Genomic DNA, 19,633 nt, shown 5'->3' with positions numbered 1-19,633 from the left:
GAGGAAACAAAAACCTCCAACCTACAGAGAAAGTTTATACTTGAAGGCAGACACCATGTGATGAAGCTACCCAGGGCTTCAGATCACTGTGCTCCTAGGGATCATTAGCCAACAAAGCAGCATGACCTGCCCTTAGATGGTCAGCACACCCCCACTGGCTAGACCAAGCTGACACCTTGTACAAGAAATGAAAACAGCTTCTTACTTAAACAGCAAAAGCCCCATCCATGAGACTAACATTCAGACCCAAGCGATATGCACCAGATCCTGGCCGCTGCTCAGAATATACAGATAGCAAGGGAAGCTTAAAATGATTTATTCAAACCAAATATCTATAAGTTACTCTGTAAAAGATACTTTACATGTAGCGAAACAAGAAATGCTTTGTTAAACTTTTTAAAAATCTTATTTTTTTTTTTTTGAGACAGGGTTAACCAGCTGGCCTGGAACTCACTGTGTAAACCAGGCTAGCCTCTAACTCAGAGATCTTGCTTTTGCCTCCTGAACGCTGAGATTAAAAGCATGTGCCATCATGTGTAGCCTTATTAAACTTTTATCTGCTAATCTGTCTTTTCCTATAGACCTGGAACCCTTAGAACTCTAGCATCTAACCTGAACAGATGCTTTGCAAATCCTAACCATACAAGTATGAGGATGTATAAGCTGTGTATCTGGTCAGAAAAGGACTCTTTTACAGTGGAGGGAAGCAAGGGCTCAACCAAAAAGATGGCAAAAGTATCAGCTAAAGATGTCCTTGGGCCAGAGAGATGATTGAGTAGTTAGAAATGCCTGTCATCAAGCCTGACAATCTGGGTTTGATACTGTGACCCACAAGTGGAGGAGAGAACTGATTCCTGCAAGTTGTCCCCTGACTTTATATCCAACCACAGCACCATATACCAGGACACAGACACATGCATCCCCATGTACGCATACATACACAAAATAAATAAATGAAGAAAGAGAGGTTCCCATATACAATTGTATGGAAGGCAGCCCCAAAACCAAAGCATGAAACAGTTTCTGACAAAGGGAAGCCACCCAAAGTGGCCTCAAAAACAACTGTGACGTGAACACCAAAAGCCCAGAGATCAATGATAAGGAACTCACCAAAGGCAGAAATAACTCAGCTTCTGACACCACAATTGCTGCCTACTTCCTTAACTCTCACTTAGCATTAATTAAAAAGGATAAAAACAAAAACAAAAAAACACCCAGTGTATGGCTGAATTAATTGTCTTCTGAAGACTCATGTTTAAGGTTGCCAACTATGGGGTACTTGGGAGGTGACTGGATCAGGAGAGTCCTAACTTCCAAGGATGGTCTGATGACATTCCTGGGAGGTGTAGAAGGCAGGGCCTAACTGTAGAAAGTAGGTCCCTGCATGCTTCTGGAGAGTAACTGTTCCTAGACCTTCTTGTCTGCTTTTACTCCTGTGTTTCCTGGCCACCATGATATAAGCAACTTTGCTCTGCCATAACCTTCCACGATCTTCTTCTGCTTCACTATGACCCCCAAATAATGGGACCAGATGACCATGGACTTAAAATCCTAAAACTATATGACAAAATCACTTCTCTTGGTTGGTTGTCACAAAAAAAAAAAAAGTCTAATATGCCCAATATCAGGTATATACAGATACAGAAACACTGCCAAGCATGTTGGCACAGGTCTATTAATCCCAGCACTTGGAAGGTAGATGCAGATGGATCTCAATGAGTTCAGGCTAGCCAAAGCTAGATAGTTAGACCCTATCAAAAAAAAAAAAAAAAAGATAAACAAACAAACAAACAAACAAAAAAACCCCACTAAAACAAAGAAACAAACAGATACAGAATCATTAACCGGAATTGTTTGGGCATTATACATCTAAATATATCTAAAGTCCATTAGAATTTAGTTATTGTTAGTAATCTATTCTAAAGGCAAGCAGGTCAATGTGTAAGAATGTCTTACTTGTAAACTAAAGAATCACAAACAACTTAACTGCTGCATGACCAACACTTGGAGCTGAGCCATTTAAATTTGGTCTATAGTACATGGGTCTCCTCTGTCCAGCAGACATTCCTACAGAGGCCATGAATATCTCAGCATTGTCCAGAATCAACAGGCAGAGTAAATCCAACAGGTGCCTCCTGGGACCAGAGCAGGGTCACTTACCCCATGGAATCTTACGCAGCCACTGTAAATGGTGCAGGTGGCAAGGACAATGTGCCATGATGCACAATTATGGAAGAGACAGACTATAAAACACAACTGGCTCAGGCTCTACCATTCCCAGTGACAACACTCTGCCAATGAGTCGACCTGAATTAGGTGTGTCTGCTGGGCCCACAATGGGTGCAACCCATGGGGAAAGGCTGAGTTACACTCACCAACAGCAAACCAGATTCTATGTACACCAGCCCCACTCAGCATCAAGTTCCAGCTGCTATAGGTTTTTATGTAAAGAAGCAAGGCAAACCTAAAGCTCTGTGACCCAAGGGCAAAACTGAGATGCTGATTTGAGCTCAGTAACAAGAGAGAAGCAAATTTCCATAACTTACTGTAGATGAAATTCAAAATTCAGTAACAAGGGACTGGAGATAGACTGGGGCTCTGCAGTTCAGCCACAGAACACTCATCAATCAAAATACAGGTAATGACAATGAAGTATGTTCTTTGTAATGAAAGCCTACTGATAAGATAAATGAAATCCTTTTGGGGGGGAACACTTATTCAACTGTGGTTAAAAGTTATTGCTTCAGTTTCTCACTCCATCTCTTTGACTCAATGGCCAACACTCGAGGCAGCTTTCCCCTGGAAACCCACTAGCTATGCTGGCTAGAGAAGCAAGCAGGCAATCTTCACTCTCCCTGCCACCTCCAATTCCAATTCTGCAGTCTCATCCCCAAGCCAGTAGCAGAACACCTGCAGGGGCATGTCTTCCTCTCTTCTCCCATTCACTGTGGGAGCCTATAGATCCTCATGGCAGACCCAGACTTCCTCCTGTGAACCCTCTTAGCCACTCCCTCCCTTCTAGCCCATCCCCACTTACAAGTTCTACCCAGGGACCACCAGTGGTCACACCTGGCAGGGACTCAGAAGCAACTCCCTCCCAGGAAACCCACAACCACCACATAACCTTAAGATCTACAGAGAGAAACAGAAATTGAATGAATGAATGAATGAATGAATGAATGAATGAAATGGAAAATCCACTCAACAAAGACTAGATGCCAACACCTAAAATTACAATTATTCCAAATCCAGATACACCTAGACATAAGCATAAAAACAATAATTTCTAGCTTGACTTATTTTTTTCATTCAGTAATGAGTTATGTATGCAGTTCGTAAGCTCTCCTTTGTTTCTATTGTTCATGTCCACCTTTAATCCATAGTGGTTAAATAGGACAATGTATCTCCACTAAAGCCCACCCACCCTACTATAGTAGGCCTTGAGCAATGCTGAAGCACACACAAGGACTTCAAAATAGCCTTCATGAATATGCTCAACAATCTTAAAGATATGAATAAATCTATTAATGAAATCTATGACAATACAGTCAAATGGTAGAATGAAATGAAAAAAAAAACTGTTCAAGACATGAGAGCAGAAAAAAGAAAACTCAAACTGAGGGAGCTGGAAATGAAAAATTTATAAACCCTCACCAACAGAATATAAGAGATGGAAGAGAGAAGCTCATGCACTGAAGCCAAGATAGAAGAAATGGATATCTTGGACAAAGAAAATTTAAACTGAAAAAATTCCGGGCACAAAACATCCAGGAAGTCTGGGATGCCATGAAAAGACCAAATCTACATATAATACGAACAGAAGAAGGAGAGGAAACCCAGGGCAAAGGCACAGAAAATATTTTCAACAAAATCATGAAGAAATTTTTCTTAACCTAAAGAAAGAGGTAAAAGAAGCATACAGAACATCAAATTGACTGGATGAGAAAAGAAATTCTCCATGACATACAATAATCAAAATACCAAACATACAGAACAAAGAAAGACTATAAAAAGCTATAAGGGAAAAATAACATATAAAGACAGAACCACTAGAATAACACCTGACTATTCAATAGAGAATCTAAAAGCCAGAAGGACTTGGACAGATGTTCTACAAACTCTTAAGAGACTAGACAGACTATAATATCCAGCAAAACTTTAAGTCACAATAAATAAGACAATCACAAGAAAGACATTCCACAACAAAACCAAATTTAAGCAGCATGTATTATCTATAAACCCAGCTCTTCAGAAGACACTAGAAAAACTTTCAACCTGAAGAAGTTAACCACACTGAAGAAAGCATAAAGAATATATAATCTCAGACCATCAAAGGGGGGGGGGAACCCCAACCCACACCACAACAAAATAACAGGAATCAACAAACAATGCTCATTAATAACTCTCAACATCAATGGCTTCAATTCCTCCAATAAAGACACAGATGAACAGACCAGGTTTTTTTTTTTTTTTAAAAAAAAAATCAGGACCATTCCTTTTGCTGCATCCAAGAAATATACCTTAACAGCAAAGACCTCAGCTCAGGGTAAAAGGATGAGAAGATATTCCAAGCAAATGGATCCAAGAAAACAAGCCAATGTAGCCAATAAAATAGACTTCAATCCGAAACTAATCCAAAGAGGGAAAAATTACATAGACTCTAAGGAAAAATCCTCCAAGAGGATATTACAATTCTTAACATCTATGTGATAAATACAAGGCACCAAAGTTCATAAAAGAAACATGACAACAACTAAAATCACATACTGACCCTCACAGTGAGAATGAGTAAGTTCAATACTCTAATCTCACCAACAGAGAGGTCATCCAGAGAAAAACTAAACAGGTGCACTCAAGCTAACAAACTTTAAAAATCAAACAGACCTAACAGATATTTACAGAACACTTCACCCAAACACAGTACCTCTAAAATTGACCACATATTTGGACACAAAGCAAGTTTCAACAGATACAAGAAAAGTGAAATAACCTTCCAGCATCCTATCTGACCACCATGGATTAAAGCTGGGTGTCACAACAACGGAAACAGCAGAGTTTACAAACTCATGGAAACTCAACAACTCACTACTGAATGAAAAATGGGCCAAGACAGAAATTAAAAACATTTCAGAATAGAGTGAAAATGAAAATACAACATACCCAAACTTATGGGATACAATGAAGGCAATTTTAAGAGGCAAGTCTATAGCACTAAGTGACTATATTAAAAAATTGGAGAGATTTCATATTATTAACGTAATGGCATACCCAGAAGCTCTAGAACAAGAAAGAATAATATCCAAAAGGAGTAGATGGCAAGAAATAATCAAACTCAGGGTTGAAATCAATAAAATAAAAACAAATAAAAATACAGTACAAAAAAAAAAAAAATGAAACAAGGAGTTAGTTCTTTGACAAACCCTTGGTCAAATTAACTAAAAGGCAGAGAGAAACATTTCAAATTAACAAAATTAGACATGAAAGGTGGGGCATAACAACAAAAACCAAGGAAATGCAGAGAACCACAGGACATACTTTAAAAATCTATACTCTACCAAATTGGAAAAAAAAATGTTAATGGGATAATTTTCTTGATATATACCATCTATCAGAGTCAAATCAAGACCAGATAGTTTAAACAAACATATAAACCATGGTATAATAAATGCAGTCATTAAAATCTCTGCGCCTACCCCCCCAAAAAAAAATCACAGGGCCAAATTGTTTTAGCACAAAATTCTACCAGACTTTCAAGGAAGAGTTAACACACTAATACTCTCTTCAAATTTATGAGGCTACAGTTACCCAGATATGTAAGCCACATAAAGACCCAACAAAGAATATTACAGACCAGCTTCCCTTATGAGCATGCAAAGTTTCTCAATAAAATATCTGCAAACCAAATTAAAAAACCTATCAAAAGGACCATCTACCATGATCAAGTAGGCTTCATCCCAGAGGGGGTATAGGAATGGTTCAACACAAAACCACATGATCATCTCATTAGATGCAGAAAAGGCTTTTGACAAAGTCCAATACCCTTTCATGATAAAAGTCCTGAATATAGGGACACAAGGGACATACCTAAACATAAAAGAGGTGATTTATAGCAAGTCCACAGCCAATGTCAACCTAAATAAAGAGAAACTCAAACATTTCTACTAAAATCAGGAACAAGACAAGGCTGTCCATTCTCTCCATACCTATTCAATATTGTACAGGAAGTCTTAGCTAGAGCATTTAGATAACTGAAGGAGATCAAGGGGATACAAACAAGAAGGAAAGAAGTCAACATATTTTTATTTGCAGATGATGTGATAATATACATAATTGACCTTAAAAGTTCTTCCCAGAAACTCCTACAGTTGACACTTTCAGCAAAGTAGCAGGATACAAAATCAACAAAATCATTGTACTTGGCTATATGCTTATACAATTCTATTGCGCATGCTTCTGAAGATCATAGCGTTTTATCTCAAGTTATTCTTTGTTGTTTCCTAAGACTAACACAGTCTATATGTATCACAGGAAGACAATGGAGAATCTAGAACTAAGATATATGGGAAATGAGGACACTGCTGAGGAAAGGGTCTGGGTCCAAGATCCAAAATCCCAGCTATGAGCTCAAGCTGAGCAGCATTTCAACTCACCTTCCTGGAGGCCTGGCACCAGCTTGTAAACAATGTCCTGCATGGTTCTGTCATGACTGCAAAAGAGAAGGGGGGGGGCGCATCAACCAATGTAAATACTGTAGTTATTTACATATTTAACAACTCAAGGTTGGATTTTCCTTCTAGCATGCAATGAAAAACATGTGCTAACATATATCTAGGATTTGAATTGATGCATCATTTAATTTAGGTTCCAGCTATTTGGGATGAGAAGGTCATGATGGGAACAGTGCCCTGATCCCTAGTATGTTGGACAAAGGGTTAGGCTCAACTTGTTGGACACAGGCAAACACAAAAGTGCAGAACTACTTTATCTACATACGGTCCTATTATACTTTGTTACTTTTAAGCATTCAGTATAATTATGACACTTATATAATTATATTCTTGATAAAAGTGTTAGAGAATTTCTTAATTTTCAAAAGATTTTAAATTCTAATCCTTACTGTATAAGCCTATATGAATCCAGTAACCAGTGATTACACTTCAACAAATACACAGGAATCTAGCCAACCTGGGCTCAGTCACAGGCAAGTCCTAGTGTAACTGCAGCCATTTAACATCACTCACAGCATGCACCAACTTCTGCAAACTCTTGGCTATGAGGCCCAACTACATATTGTATGAGAGTCATATAGAGCTCTAATCCTCCTTGCCACTCTCCACACAAAGGAATATGGTTCACACCTATACCAGGATGCATGCACTCAGGTGCAAAGTTGGACATTGTAGACTGGAGCCTGTGCTGACTGGTTTTTGCAAACTTGGCACAAACTAGGATAGCCTGGGAAGAGGGACCCTCAATTGAGGAACTGCCCCATTAGACTGGGTCTGTGGTCATGGGTGGGGGTGGGGTCTTAATTAGTGATGGATATTGGAGAGCCCAACCTACTGTATGCAATGTCAGCCCTCAGCAGGTGATCAAAACTTGTATGAGAAACCAGGGTGACCAAGCCATTGAGATTAAGCCAGTAAGCGCCTTTTCTCTACAGTTCTCTACTTGAGTTCCTGCCTCGATTCTTACAGCGATGAAATGATACCTGGAAGTATAAGCCAAACAAACCCTCTCCTCTCCAAGACTGATTTTGGTTAGTATCTTACCACAGCAACAGAGAAGCAAACTATGACAGGACCCTCCATGCATTTGATGACCTTGACAACTACCATGCCCACCTAGTTTTTGCTGGAACTCACAGGTCAAGACCAGAACTCCCAATACTTGGGTACCAGGCAATGACCCCAGGCTCTGTCTACCTTGGAAGCCCAGTAAGAGGGCTAGGAAATGGGGGTATGTGGGCACATAACACAGGGAGCTTTTTTGAGTGAAAGGTTCTCAAAATGGAGCTGCTTCTTCAAAACGAACATGCTCACACTCCAGGTTGACAGTTGTTGGGTCCTCCCTCTAAGCATTGTGTTGTGCCTCTTACAGGCACGCTGGGGGTTGCTCCCCGGATCAGCCGGAGTGCAGCAGATCAGCCAGAACACAGCGTCCTCGGACCGCCCACTGTCAACGCCCACTCGTCGCCCAGACCAACCACCAAAGTAGTCACGCCTACTCGATTGGACCCGCCTTCTGGACACAGCTCCGCCGAGGATCAGACCGCGCGCCATTGAGAGATTGGGACATGGAACATTGAGCCATGCAGGACTAAGAGACACTCAGCAGAGACAATGGGACACGTGGGAGAGGGTTGGGTTCTCCCGCGTGTAATTAATAAATAATCTTTCTTGCAGATCATCTCTTATTTCAGGAAGCTTAGCTCTGCAGTACCACCCCAAGGTGTTTTCTGCCCACACAGACACGGCGCCAGTCTGCGTGCAGGCAGAAACACTACAGACAGTGACATTTTCATCATTCTCTACAAGGTCTCTACCATAGGCTTAGACCATCTCTGCTAGTCCTGCTGCCCATCTTTCTACCCTAAATTCTGAAAGTAAACTGAAGCCAATAAACCCCTTTACGTAATACCAAAGCGCCCACAGGTGCTCACCATGCTCTGTAAGTAGAGAATCAGGCAAGAGGTGAGGGCAGATGAAGCCAAGTCAGGAGCAGAGGATGGCACCAGCAGAGGGACAACCCTAGACTATTTCAGATGGTACTCAGACACTGCCAGTGAGAGATGGGCTAAGAAAGTTGGAGCTAAAGTTCAATCGGCAGAATGCTTGCCTGCATTCACAAAGCTCCTGGTTTGATCCCCAGCATTCCATAAATGGGGTGCAATAGAACACACTTATATTCTCAGCATTTGTGTAAAAGCAGGAGGATGAGAAGTTCAAGGTTACACAAAACCCTGTATCAATTAAACCATAGAGGCTAAGAGCCTCTCTTAGGTCAAAGGTATATGACCGGCAATAGCTGACCCAGCTCATAATGTAAGTCACAGCACTCAGGCCAAGATGCCACCCTGCTTCCTTTACTTCTCCAACGCCTGGTCCACGGCTGTGCTCCTCCCTGGTTCTCTTCTGTGTTTGCATGCCAAGCTAAGCTTCCATGAGAGGATCTGCCCACAAGACAGCTCTTTTGTGTTCTGCCTCCCATTCCCAGTCCCAAGGAAGCCTCCTCACCATCCACGTCAGCAGTTCAAATGGGGAACCTGCTTCTGAGCTCTACAGAAGTGCATACCAGAAAGAAAGCAGGTGGCACAGCTTGTGCTGTTATGAAGCCCATGAGGACAGAAAAGGCAGAACAGAGCTCTAAGACAGGTGGTATCACAAGAAGTCCCAACAGAGAGCTGATGTATGGGAAAGCACAAAGCTTAGGCATAACTACGGTGGTGGGCTGAGGTGTGCCTAGAGACACCATGGTGACAGAATTAAAAACCTACCACCATACAGCACTGGCCAGAACACAGAGCACAGGAACTTGGGGATTGGAAATTTGGACAGAAGTTCCCTAAATCAGATGTTATCCACCCACTCCACAGACGGGACACTGGCAAGGACTCTGGATAGTAATAAACACCAAGAGCTGCTAGACATTTCCACATGTCTACCACAGAGGCCTTATGCAGAGATTGTGGGAAAAGATGATTTGGCAATAAAGTTAGGAACACAGAAAACACACTCTCATCTCAATACGGGAAATAGAAACAGTGGCATTGGTAGTGTTATCTGGAAGCCTGGAGGGGTTTCCAAGGTCTGACAACTCAACTTGAACTGGTACTGCTCCCAGTTGAACATGTAATGTTAAGCTGTGCATCTCTTTTAGTTTATCTTTTCTCTGATGCCCTCATACCACATGCATCTGTGATTTCATTTCCTTCTCAGTGGCTCTTAAAATCAGAAATTCCACTTACATGCCCTTGCTTCTTTGGCTGAAGTTCCAGCCTAGAGGCAAGTCACTACTCTAAAGAATTGGTCTGGGATCTCATTCACTTCAAATTTTCAGTTTAAGAAAACTTATAAGATTCCACTTGTTCTCATGGTCCCCCAGGGAAGTGCTGCTAGATATCCACAGCCATGGCCCTGGTCACCTGCAGTGTAGTATCTGGGGATCAAGAACAAGGCAGCCAATACCATGCAGATGTACAGACCATGGTCAGGGAGCACCAGCCCATGTTCTTACTCACCCGATATACTGTAATGGGTGGCTCTGATGGATCACGATCCTGCAGGTGGGGCAGGTATTATTCTCCTCCAGATACTTCACCAGGCAGCTCCTGCAGACTATCCAAAGGGAGAGGATGATAGCACCCAGAAGAAAAGTTCTGGTTGGTACAGCCAACTCCAAGATGACTAAGAGGATACTTTCATAAACAACCTCCTCTAGATAGTTCCTGACCTCTGAAAAGGAAGTGCCCTTGGATTGTGCCGTGCCATTACCATCTGTTATGCAGTCCTAGCCTAGGAACTAATATACCTAGGAACTAAAAAACATCAAAGAGTGGTTAAGTCACTAAGGGGCAAGAGCATGAGAATATAAGTAATGTTTTAAAAATCTGTATTTTGGCCTAAAAGATAACAACACTGCCTTGCACAGCAAAGCTAGGTAACATTCAGTGAGACTAAAGCAAAATTGTGCCACCAATTTCTAACACAATTAATCTCAGCCCAAAAATTCTTCAAAAGTGGAAAACATTTTCAAAAATGTAAAACATATAGGATGGAAATTGTATGTGTTGTGAGTTTTTAACTTCATGAACTACCTCTCAGTGGTCACTAGATGCTCTTTTTACAGCACTCACTCCTCCAGGTGATCCATACAGAACATCTGTCTTCCAGTGAGAGAGAAAAAAATAAGAAGAAAAACCTTAGGAGGCTAGAGAAATGGCTCGGTGGTTAAGAGCACTTAGGTGCTGCTACGGAGGACCTAGGTTTGGTTTCTAGCACCCACATGATGGTTCACAACTGTATGCAACTCTAGTTCCACAGGGTCCAACACCTTCTTCTGGTTTCTGCAAGCACTGCAAGTACATGGAGCATATACAGACACGCAGGCCAAACACTCAAAGATTAAAAAACAAAACAAAACAAAATCTAAAACAACAAAAAACATCCTGCATAGGTCCAGGCCTGATAGGCAGAATAAGTAACATGCAGCAGGCACCACGCTGACCCTTGAAATCTCACAGATGTTTGACTGTTTAAAAAAAAAAAAAAATGACTTCACTTGCGATCTGAGAGCACAAGCACCGCCAGTGGGCGGCCTGACCTGACAGACCAACAACAAAGTGAGTAGTTTTCCTTCGCCCAGCTTTCCTAAGAGGAGAAACCACCCTCCAGGACATTACCCACAACATCCCTAGTTTAAGGAAAGCTTTCCAATTCCCACTCAAGATCTTTGTTCTTCTCTTGGCCCTGTTGCCCATGTGCCAGGCTAAGGCCCTAAGGAATGTGCTAGTGCAGCCCCCACCCCATTCAGATCAGGGTAGAACGGGCCATACTTACATGTGTGCAAACACTCAGTCACTGTGGTTGCGTCAATGAGGTAGCCGCTGCACAGGCGGCAGGTGATGTGGGCATTTATATCCCAGAGTTTAATCTTCCTGGTCAACATCTTTGGCTTCTGCAAGAGAAATACACGGAGGTAACTGTGGTGACTGATCTGGGCTGCCAAACTGACCACATCTGGAATTAAATAAAACCCCAGTGGCTGAGATAGACCTCTGAGTAATTTTTTTTTCTTAATTAAATCATTTGAAGTGGGAAGATGCAGTTTTAATCTGGTTCTTTTGAGGTGGGAAGATATACCTTTAATCTATGTCTTTTGAGACAGGAAGATTACTCTGAACCACAAAAAGACATGGACGAAAGAAGCTTGCTCTTTGTCTGCTAGCTTTCTCTGGCAAGTTGTATGTTCCCTTCCTACCTTGCCTTTACTCCACCCATAGATGTAGTAGATGTACTACTACATCCCAGCCTTTTTGTTGGACAAATAACCCATCCCATCTCATCTTATCCTATCATTGAATAGTGACCCGCCTCGGACCTCAATGGTAAGTGAAGTTTGAACCTCAACTCAAGGGACTGCCAGTAGCCACTACAGTGTCTACCAAGAAGATACAGAGCCCTAACCTAATCACCAGCTACTTTGACATGAATCTAGCATATGGCCTTTGAATATTACAGCTGATATCTGGGTCCAGTCCCACTTCAGGAATTTAGTCATCCTCATCTCTGTACTTTTTGTGAGAGGGAACAGTTAAATGTCCACTCAATGCCTGAGGAACTAATTTATGAGATGTCCATCACCAAGTCACCACCTAGATCTTGCTTTGCTCCAGGCTCACCAACTGCCTTTTAGACACTATACTCAGAGCTGAGCATACATGGCCAACTAGCCCCAACAAAGTTCATCCTGATCATAGTACCACTTCTAACCATGCACCTCTCCTAGTCAGCTGACCAATCAATACTAGACACCTATCCCACCCTAAATTAATGGTACTCTAGAGAGCATGTACAGAGCATAAAGAGGGCCAAATTCTTCACTCCTAAGACAGAGCCCAGACCTCCCTCCCCTAGATGGCAGAGACCCTTGGAGGAATCCCTGCCCTCACCTCCTCTGGATGTCTGCGTGTCCTTCCTCACTCGGTGGCATGGAGGCTTCAGGCCACCAAGTGGATGCGATGATCCCTCCTCACTCTGAGTTCTGGCTGGCTTCTGCACCTTCCTTCTGTCCCTTGTTCCTTTTCCATTTTCTAGCACAAAGAGAGCACTGTTACTTCAAAGCACACTGATACCAGTCCTGCACACAGTCCCACATTAAACCCCTACTACATCTTAGATAAGTTCTACATATTAAATCATGGGACAGAACCCACCAGAAATGCTGGAAGACAATCAAGAAGCATAAATAATTCCAATGATAGTTGCTAGAGAACAAATTTCAAGGGAATATGAGGTAGCCACCATATTGAGTCACAGGCAGCCAGAAAGGAAGATAAGCTTCAGCCGCACTTACCTGTGAATGACAGTCTGGAATCAGGGCTACATTGTGAAGTCTGTGGAGAAGCAGAGACAGGTGTCACCATGGGAAGATCTTGTCTCACCCTCTACCCTCTAGCAACTCTCAAGGACTGTTTGGTTAAACATGTCTGCTTATTTACTTGCTGTAAGTCATCAAGTGAGAATGATAGTAAAGATACCTCAGCAGAGACACCTCCCAGATTTCCTGAGCCCTGGCCTAATCCAGAGCAAATACATAGCTAATGGTATAAGGGAAAGAGAAGGTGGCTCCACTACTTGCTTTAGAGCCTGAGAGGCAGCATGGGCATCTGTAGACGTTCCGAGTAACAGTGGATCTCAGGGTGACCACTTAATTTGATACCTGTAATGTCTACATCCTCACACCCAGACTAAGTCATTATCTCTCCTAGTCACAGACTTGCCACCCACTCAGTGTATATGCCCTGGGCCCATGTGGGCACTGTACCATGCTAGGGCCAGTAGGCTAAGGGAAATGAGCCAGGTATTCATGTCAGGATATGGAGATGGGCAGCAGCTAGAGAAATGCTGATATAGTGATCTGGGACCTCCCAAGAATAGCTATACACTCCGCTCCTTGACTAAGGTGCTCTGAGGGTCCTAGGATCCTGGCTGTGGATTCCTTGGCACCGCCCTTGAGCTCAGGGGTTTTTCCATGTGGGAACAAGCATTGCTGGCTAAGAGCTTGGTAAGGTACTTAGAGTCTTAACTAGAACAATACCAAAACTGCAGGTCTTTGTAGTTTAAGGACTAATTACATACAATCTGGAGGTGGTGCACCCTAACATGTGCTTAAATGAACTTACTCTTAAATGCAACTCAGATAATTTCACCTTTAAAAAACTTTCCAAAACTTCATTTTTAAGAATTTATCTGTCTGTCTACCTGTCTGTCTCTCTGTGTGAATGTATGTAAATATGTGTATAGGTGCCAGAAGAGAGAATTGGATCTCCTGAAGCTGATGTTACAGGCTGTTATGAACTGCTTGATGGGGTGCTAAGAAAGGAACTTGGGTTCCTGGGAGAACAAGTATGCACTCTTAACCACTAGGCCTTCTCTCCAGCCTCAGAACTGCATTTACTTATTGACTAACAAACCCACCCAGGAGCCTTGTACAAAATGAGGAAGGGAAATGGGAAGATAGAAAGGAGTTAATATGTTCTATCAGATAAACCAAGGGAGGACTGACAGACATGTCTGAAACATTTTGAGGAAGAGGGGAAGTCAACTCAAGGCCAGGTCTGTCTTAATCTAGTCCCTGTTTAGAATGGAGGACACCAACCACTTGAAACTTGCTGGCTCCTGTGAAAGAAGAACCAGAGTGTATCATTCAATGCTTTGAAATAGGGTTCCATTATGTAGTCTTGTCCTAAAACTCCCTGGGGACCCAAGGCTGACTTTAAAGTTGCAGTGATTCTCTTGCTTTAGCCTCTCAAGTGTTGGGCTTATATGTATAAGCCACTACACCTGGCTTTCTAATAGTATTTAACTCCAGTGCTGGGACTGAAGTTGTGTGCCACCATACCTAATTTACATGAATTCTTTTTTTTTTTTTTTTTTTTTTTTACTGACATTGTATGAAATGGACATATTCCTAGGAGGGAAAAACTAAATTGAGACTAGTAAGGAAAACCCTTATTCTCTACTGTGGGAACTGAATAAGTAGTCACAAAAATTTCCTCAATTAAAACTCTAGCTCTGTAAGCCTACCATATCTGAGAGCAAATCACCCTTCCAGCTGGTAAAAGTATTTAGAGCTGGAACATGCTTTGTCTATCCTGTACTAAGTCCTGAGTTCAGACTCCCAGTAACATCATGCACAACTAAAGAAGGGATCTCTAACCCCCTTTATGAAATCAACTACTAGCCATACACCAAACTCTTAACAAGACAAGATCTGGAAGGAAACTAACAGACCTGCCTGACCCCAAGCTGAGCATCAGCCACCCTTATCACCCAGTGTACAAAGGGAGAGTCACTCAGGACCAAGTTAGGCATATCCCAGGGATACAGGTAGGCAACAGTACATGGAAAAACATCCCTTGCACCAAAAGGTAAAAGTAGAACAACGTATACTCTTCCCAAAGACAAGTAAAAATGATTTGATAAATCACCCAATGTTATTTTCAGAAATCCTAAACAACTGTAAGGAAATAACCCTATTAAAGGAGACACTAACATGACCGCTCAAGAACTCAGAAGTCGGGCTGATGAGATGGCTCAGTGGGTAAGAGCACCCGACTGCTCTTCCGAAGGTCCTGAGTTCAAATCCCAGCAACCACATGGTGGCTCACCTCTTCTGACTCCCTCTTCTGGAGTATCTGAAGATAGCTACAGAAGGGTGAACTGCCTGCTATGGGCTGGCCAGCAAGAGCAGCCTATGGGCTTCTGGAAGAGGACTCGAGTCCCTACTATACAACAAAATGATGAAAAAAGCATCTTATATTTTAAAACAAGTGACAGACATACTCCTAGTGGTAGGGTGACACTGGATCATACCTGCTCATAATCCCTCAAGGAAGCAAACACTCAACAGAGTATGTGATGCCACGTTCACATGCTGAGTAGGTCAGGGGTATTCATTCCTTTTTCTGATTAATTACATCACTGAGTTATATGACTGTTATGAACTGAGAAGCACATATCTATAACACATTAGGATTAAAATGGGACCAAGGCTTGGCAAACTCAAGCTCTCAAGACGGTGTGGTGTTGCTGCTCTGCTTACTGTCATAGGGCCAGCCACGTCCAAAATACTACTTGGGTTTTTAGAGAGAAACTTTGCCCACTTCTGCTCTAGGTGATGAAAAGAAATTCACTAAGGAGAAAACCCAAATTAAGTGAATTTCAGCTGATCAACTATATTACTAAACAGGAAGTATAAACTAAAAACCCAGTGAGACTTACTTGGAGACAATGGAGTGTGCTGGTGAGCAGTGGGCCATGTACCAAGTGCATTAAGGGGAAAGGCTGACATTCTGTGGTAAAGGCAAACTCTTTTCTGGAGGCTCCAGCACTCAGAAGACAGCTAAGTCTCAGAACCCCTACCACATCCATGTAGCTAAACGGTCAGCCTGTTGTCCTCTCCAAGTCTTCTAAGAATCACCTATTTTGTTGTTGGTTACATTGAACATCATCACATCTGTGGTTACAAGAGCAGACAAGCATGTGGACATGGCAAACCATAACAGCAGTGGGATAGAAACTACTACACAGGCAGGCAGGCAGGCAGGCAGGCAGGCAGGCAGGCAAGCTGGCAAAGAGGTTGGTCACTAGTCTTCATCTACAGCAGAGTGGGAGCTGTGTGCTATATTCCCAAAGACTGACATGCCCTGTGCACACTTATGAATAGGGGATAGAAGTACAGGGGATTCATATTTCTACAAACAATTAGAATAGAGTCCCTGCTATGGCAGGCCTGGGCCCAGAACACATCTACCCACAAAGCACATAGCCTAGCTTGTAGATTCCACCCAATAGCCTCCACAGAGCTGGGGTTCATATGCCCTAAATTTAGTTAAGACCTAGTTGTCACAGAATCTCAATTTATCTCAGCTTTGTGATATGCAGAAATTTGGATGATAAATAAAGCTGAAAACATGGCCTATAAGAACTACATACAAAGAACTACACATAAAGAACTACATATGTCTGCTGTCAAGCCTAAATGGCATGAACTTGATCTTTGGGACCTACATTGCAGGAGAAAACCAATTCCGATTGATTGATTGATTGATTGATTGACTTAATGTATGTGAGTACACTTTCGCTCTCTTCAAACACACCAGAAGAGGGCATCAGATCCCATTACAGATGGTTGTGAGCCACCGTGTGGTTGCTGGAAATTGAACTCAGGACCTCTGGAAGAGAGTCAGTACTCTTAACTGCTGAGCCATCTCTCCAGCCCAAGAAAACCAATTCTCAAAAGCTGTCTTCCAACACCCACAGATGTGCTTTAGCATGCCCACACAAATGCAAACACTAAAAAATAAGTTTAAAAAATTAAAGTATTTTAAGATTGAAAAACTGGCTAGATACCTCAGGTGATAAAAGCACCCCATAGAGCCAGGCATGGTGGTACAAGTATTTAATCCCAGTACTTAGGAGGTCTAGGCAGGAAGATATAGGCTCAAGGTCATCCTTAGCTATATGAGTCTGAAACCACCCTGGGTTACAAAAGACCCTGTCTAAAAAAACAGAAGGATGGGAGAGAAGGGGTAAGGAAGGTGTCCTCATTCACCAGTAACACAAGCCATTCTCCTAGGGATAAGATCTGGGTGGAGAGAGCATCAGATCTATGTCTTAGGCACCACTGATCTGATCAGATTCCAAACTGGTCTCCTAAACAGTCCAGGCCTAATACATATTAATGAAGATAGTGACTTTATCAATATAGTTTCTAACAATTAAAAAAAAAAAACATAAAAAACGAGTTTTTTCCAAATAAGGCAGTTACAAACGTTCAGCTGCTGACAACTGTGTTCCCCATCTCATTTCATCTCTTTCTGCTCTATGACTGTCCACAACTTGCTGTTCAGTATGCTCTGTGTTGACAGACCTCTTTTCTTCTGTGCTGACCCTTCTGTGGTAGCTGATTGTTATTACTGGTATAGCTCCTACATCCAAGTAACTTCTACTGTCTTCTTGCCTTCCTTCCTTGCCACTCCAGTCTCTTCCAGAACTTCCAGATATCTGTGAAGTCTGGCAGAGGTTCCCTCCCATAGTTAACAGATAGAATATTCATTATCCTTCACTCAATAGGGTGTAGCTAGCCCTTAGCAGGTAGACAGTTTCCTACACAGATTAGAACCTTCCCAGCTTTGTGCTGAGCTTGAATGCTATACCCTCTGAGACACCCACAATTATATGCCATTCAATCTGTGCTGAAACTATGACTTCCTATGATCTGGTACTCACCTGGATAGAAGTGCTTATACTAACAGTCTTTATCGACAGCCATAGGCCTTGGGGGTAAGCATAATCTCCAATGTATCACCAAATACTGATGCTGAGGACAGAAGCCTGTCCAGATCTATGACCTCATTAGCATGCCTTGTCTCTGGCTGCCCTTACAAAACCAGCCAGCAGGGGAATAAGTCACTAGCAACTCACCACAAGTATGATGACCATGGGTTAATGATGTATGTCACAAAGCAGAAATACTCCAAGTTGAAATGTTTTACTCCAAAGTCTACCACTCGGAGGATGTCAGAAGGACAGAAAACTCAACACCAAAATTCCTGAGTGTATAAGAACAGACATCAATCTAATGCTAGACCTCTTTGAGTGTCAGGACAAAGCATAGCTCCAGACTTCCCTGGGTTGTATCAGGATGGGAACCAACCTAGCACCAGACCCCAGGGATCTATTCAGACAAAAACTATAAGAACCTTCCTTATGACAACTGTAAGACCCTGGAAGTAACTATTTGTGGGTCATGCCAGCCCCCCCCCTGCAGGGGGTTGTGCGATGGAAGCCAGGCCTGCTTCTGCTTTAAGCTGGGTGTTTCTCCTCACTTCCTGCAAGAGGTGGCCCTACCATCTGAAGTTACTCTTTGATACTTCAATGACAAAAGCGGTATGAAAGATAAAGATATTATCAATAGAAAACTGTGTCCTGCAAGTGGGCATGGGGGCCCTGTTCTAAACTGTAGGCTGCTGTCACAAAGTACCCACAACAAAAGGCTTATAAGCAACCTAAGTTTACTCCTCAGGACTAACATCTGCGTCACAGTAGACTGTGTGGCTTGTTCAGACCTAACCCCCGTACCAAGTCCTCTGGGGCAGAAAGGATGGAAGAGCTCTCAGAACTTTTGATAAGGAGCTTATTCTGTCTTTAAGGATAGAGCCTCCTCTCTACAAAGTTCACTTTTCATGCAGTAAAATTCTGGGAGGAGGAATGAAAACACTGGGACCATAGCAAATGCCCACTGATAATAATTCTTGCATTTGTGCTCCATTAGGATTTTTTTGTTTGAGTGAGTTGTTGTTGTTTACTTTGGTAAGCACTTAGATTAAAAAAAAGCAAAAGGTGGCTGGTGAAATAGCTCAGGGTGTAAAGGTACTTGCTACCAAGCCTGATGACTTAAGTTCAATTCCTGGAATCCACATAAAGAAGGTAGCAGAAAACAAGACTCCAAAGTTATCTTCTAACACCCAGATGTATTCAGGGTTTCTGTATTCAGAAACACATACATAATTATAATTTTTTTTTTAAAAAGTAAAAGCTCTTAAGTAAGGACACTTTGAAAGTCAATGAACTTTCAGAAAAAGTGCAATTAATCTCCATTCTTGAGGTCCAACTAAACACTGTAGAGTTTATCTTTAATACAACACACTCCCAACAACAGGCTGATGGAGACAGCACCTCCAGCAAGTACTGCTCCTATCAGCAAGTGGGAGTTTGCTCAATTCAGTGGGTAGTCTACAACAACAAAAGTGGCTTGTGCTTATTACTACCCCATCCTTTGGCTATGTGAGAAGGTATGTGGCAGAAAAATAAAATGTTTTCTTGTTTTTTAAAGGGTTCATCTATCT

At 42.2% G+C, this 19,633-nt stretch overlaps 1 protein-coding gene across 1 annotated transcript in view; it reads right to left on the bottom strand.

Annotated features, from left to right (window-relative positions):
- Pcgf3 (polycomb group ring finger 3) overlaps positions 1 to 19,633 on the bottom strand; it is a 40,262-nt gene that overhangs the window by 16,623 nt on the left and 4,006 nt on the right. The window contains exons 2-6 of the mRNA XM_021210859.2: positions 13,075 to 13,114; positions 12,671 to 12,811; positions 11,559 to 11,676; positions 10,241 to 10,337; positions 6,651 to 6,706 (exon numbers count right to left, since the gene is read on the bottom strand). Coding sequence (XP_021066518.1) covers positions 6,651 to 6,706; positions 10,241 to 10,337; positions 11,559 to 11,667 — 262 coding nt within the window. The 5' untranslated portion in view covers positions 11,668 to 11,676; positions 12,671 to 12,811; positions 13,075 to 13,114. The remainder of the gene's footprint in view (positions 1 to 6,650; positions 6,707 to 10,240; positions 10,338 to 11,558; positions 11,677 to 12,670; positions 12,812 to 13,074; positions 13,115 to 19,633) is intronic.

This window comes from Mus pahari, chromosome 13 (genome assembly GCF_900095145.1).
Source record: "Mus pahari chromosome 13, PAHARI_EIJ_v1.1, whole genome shotgun sequence".
Taxonomy (NCBI): Eukaryota; Metazoa; Chordata; class Mammalia; order Rodentia; family Muridae; genus Mus; species Mus pahari.
The sequence above is the reverse complement of the archived record's forward strand: the minus strand, read 5'-3'. Positions and strand labels throughout refer to the sequence as shown.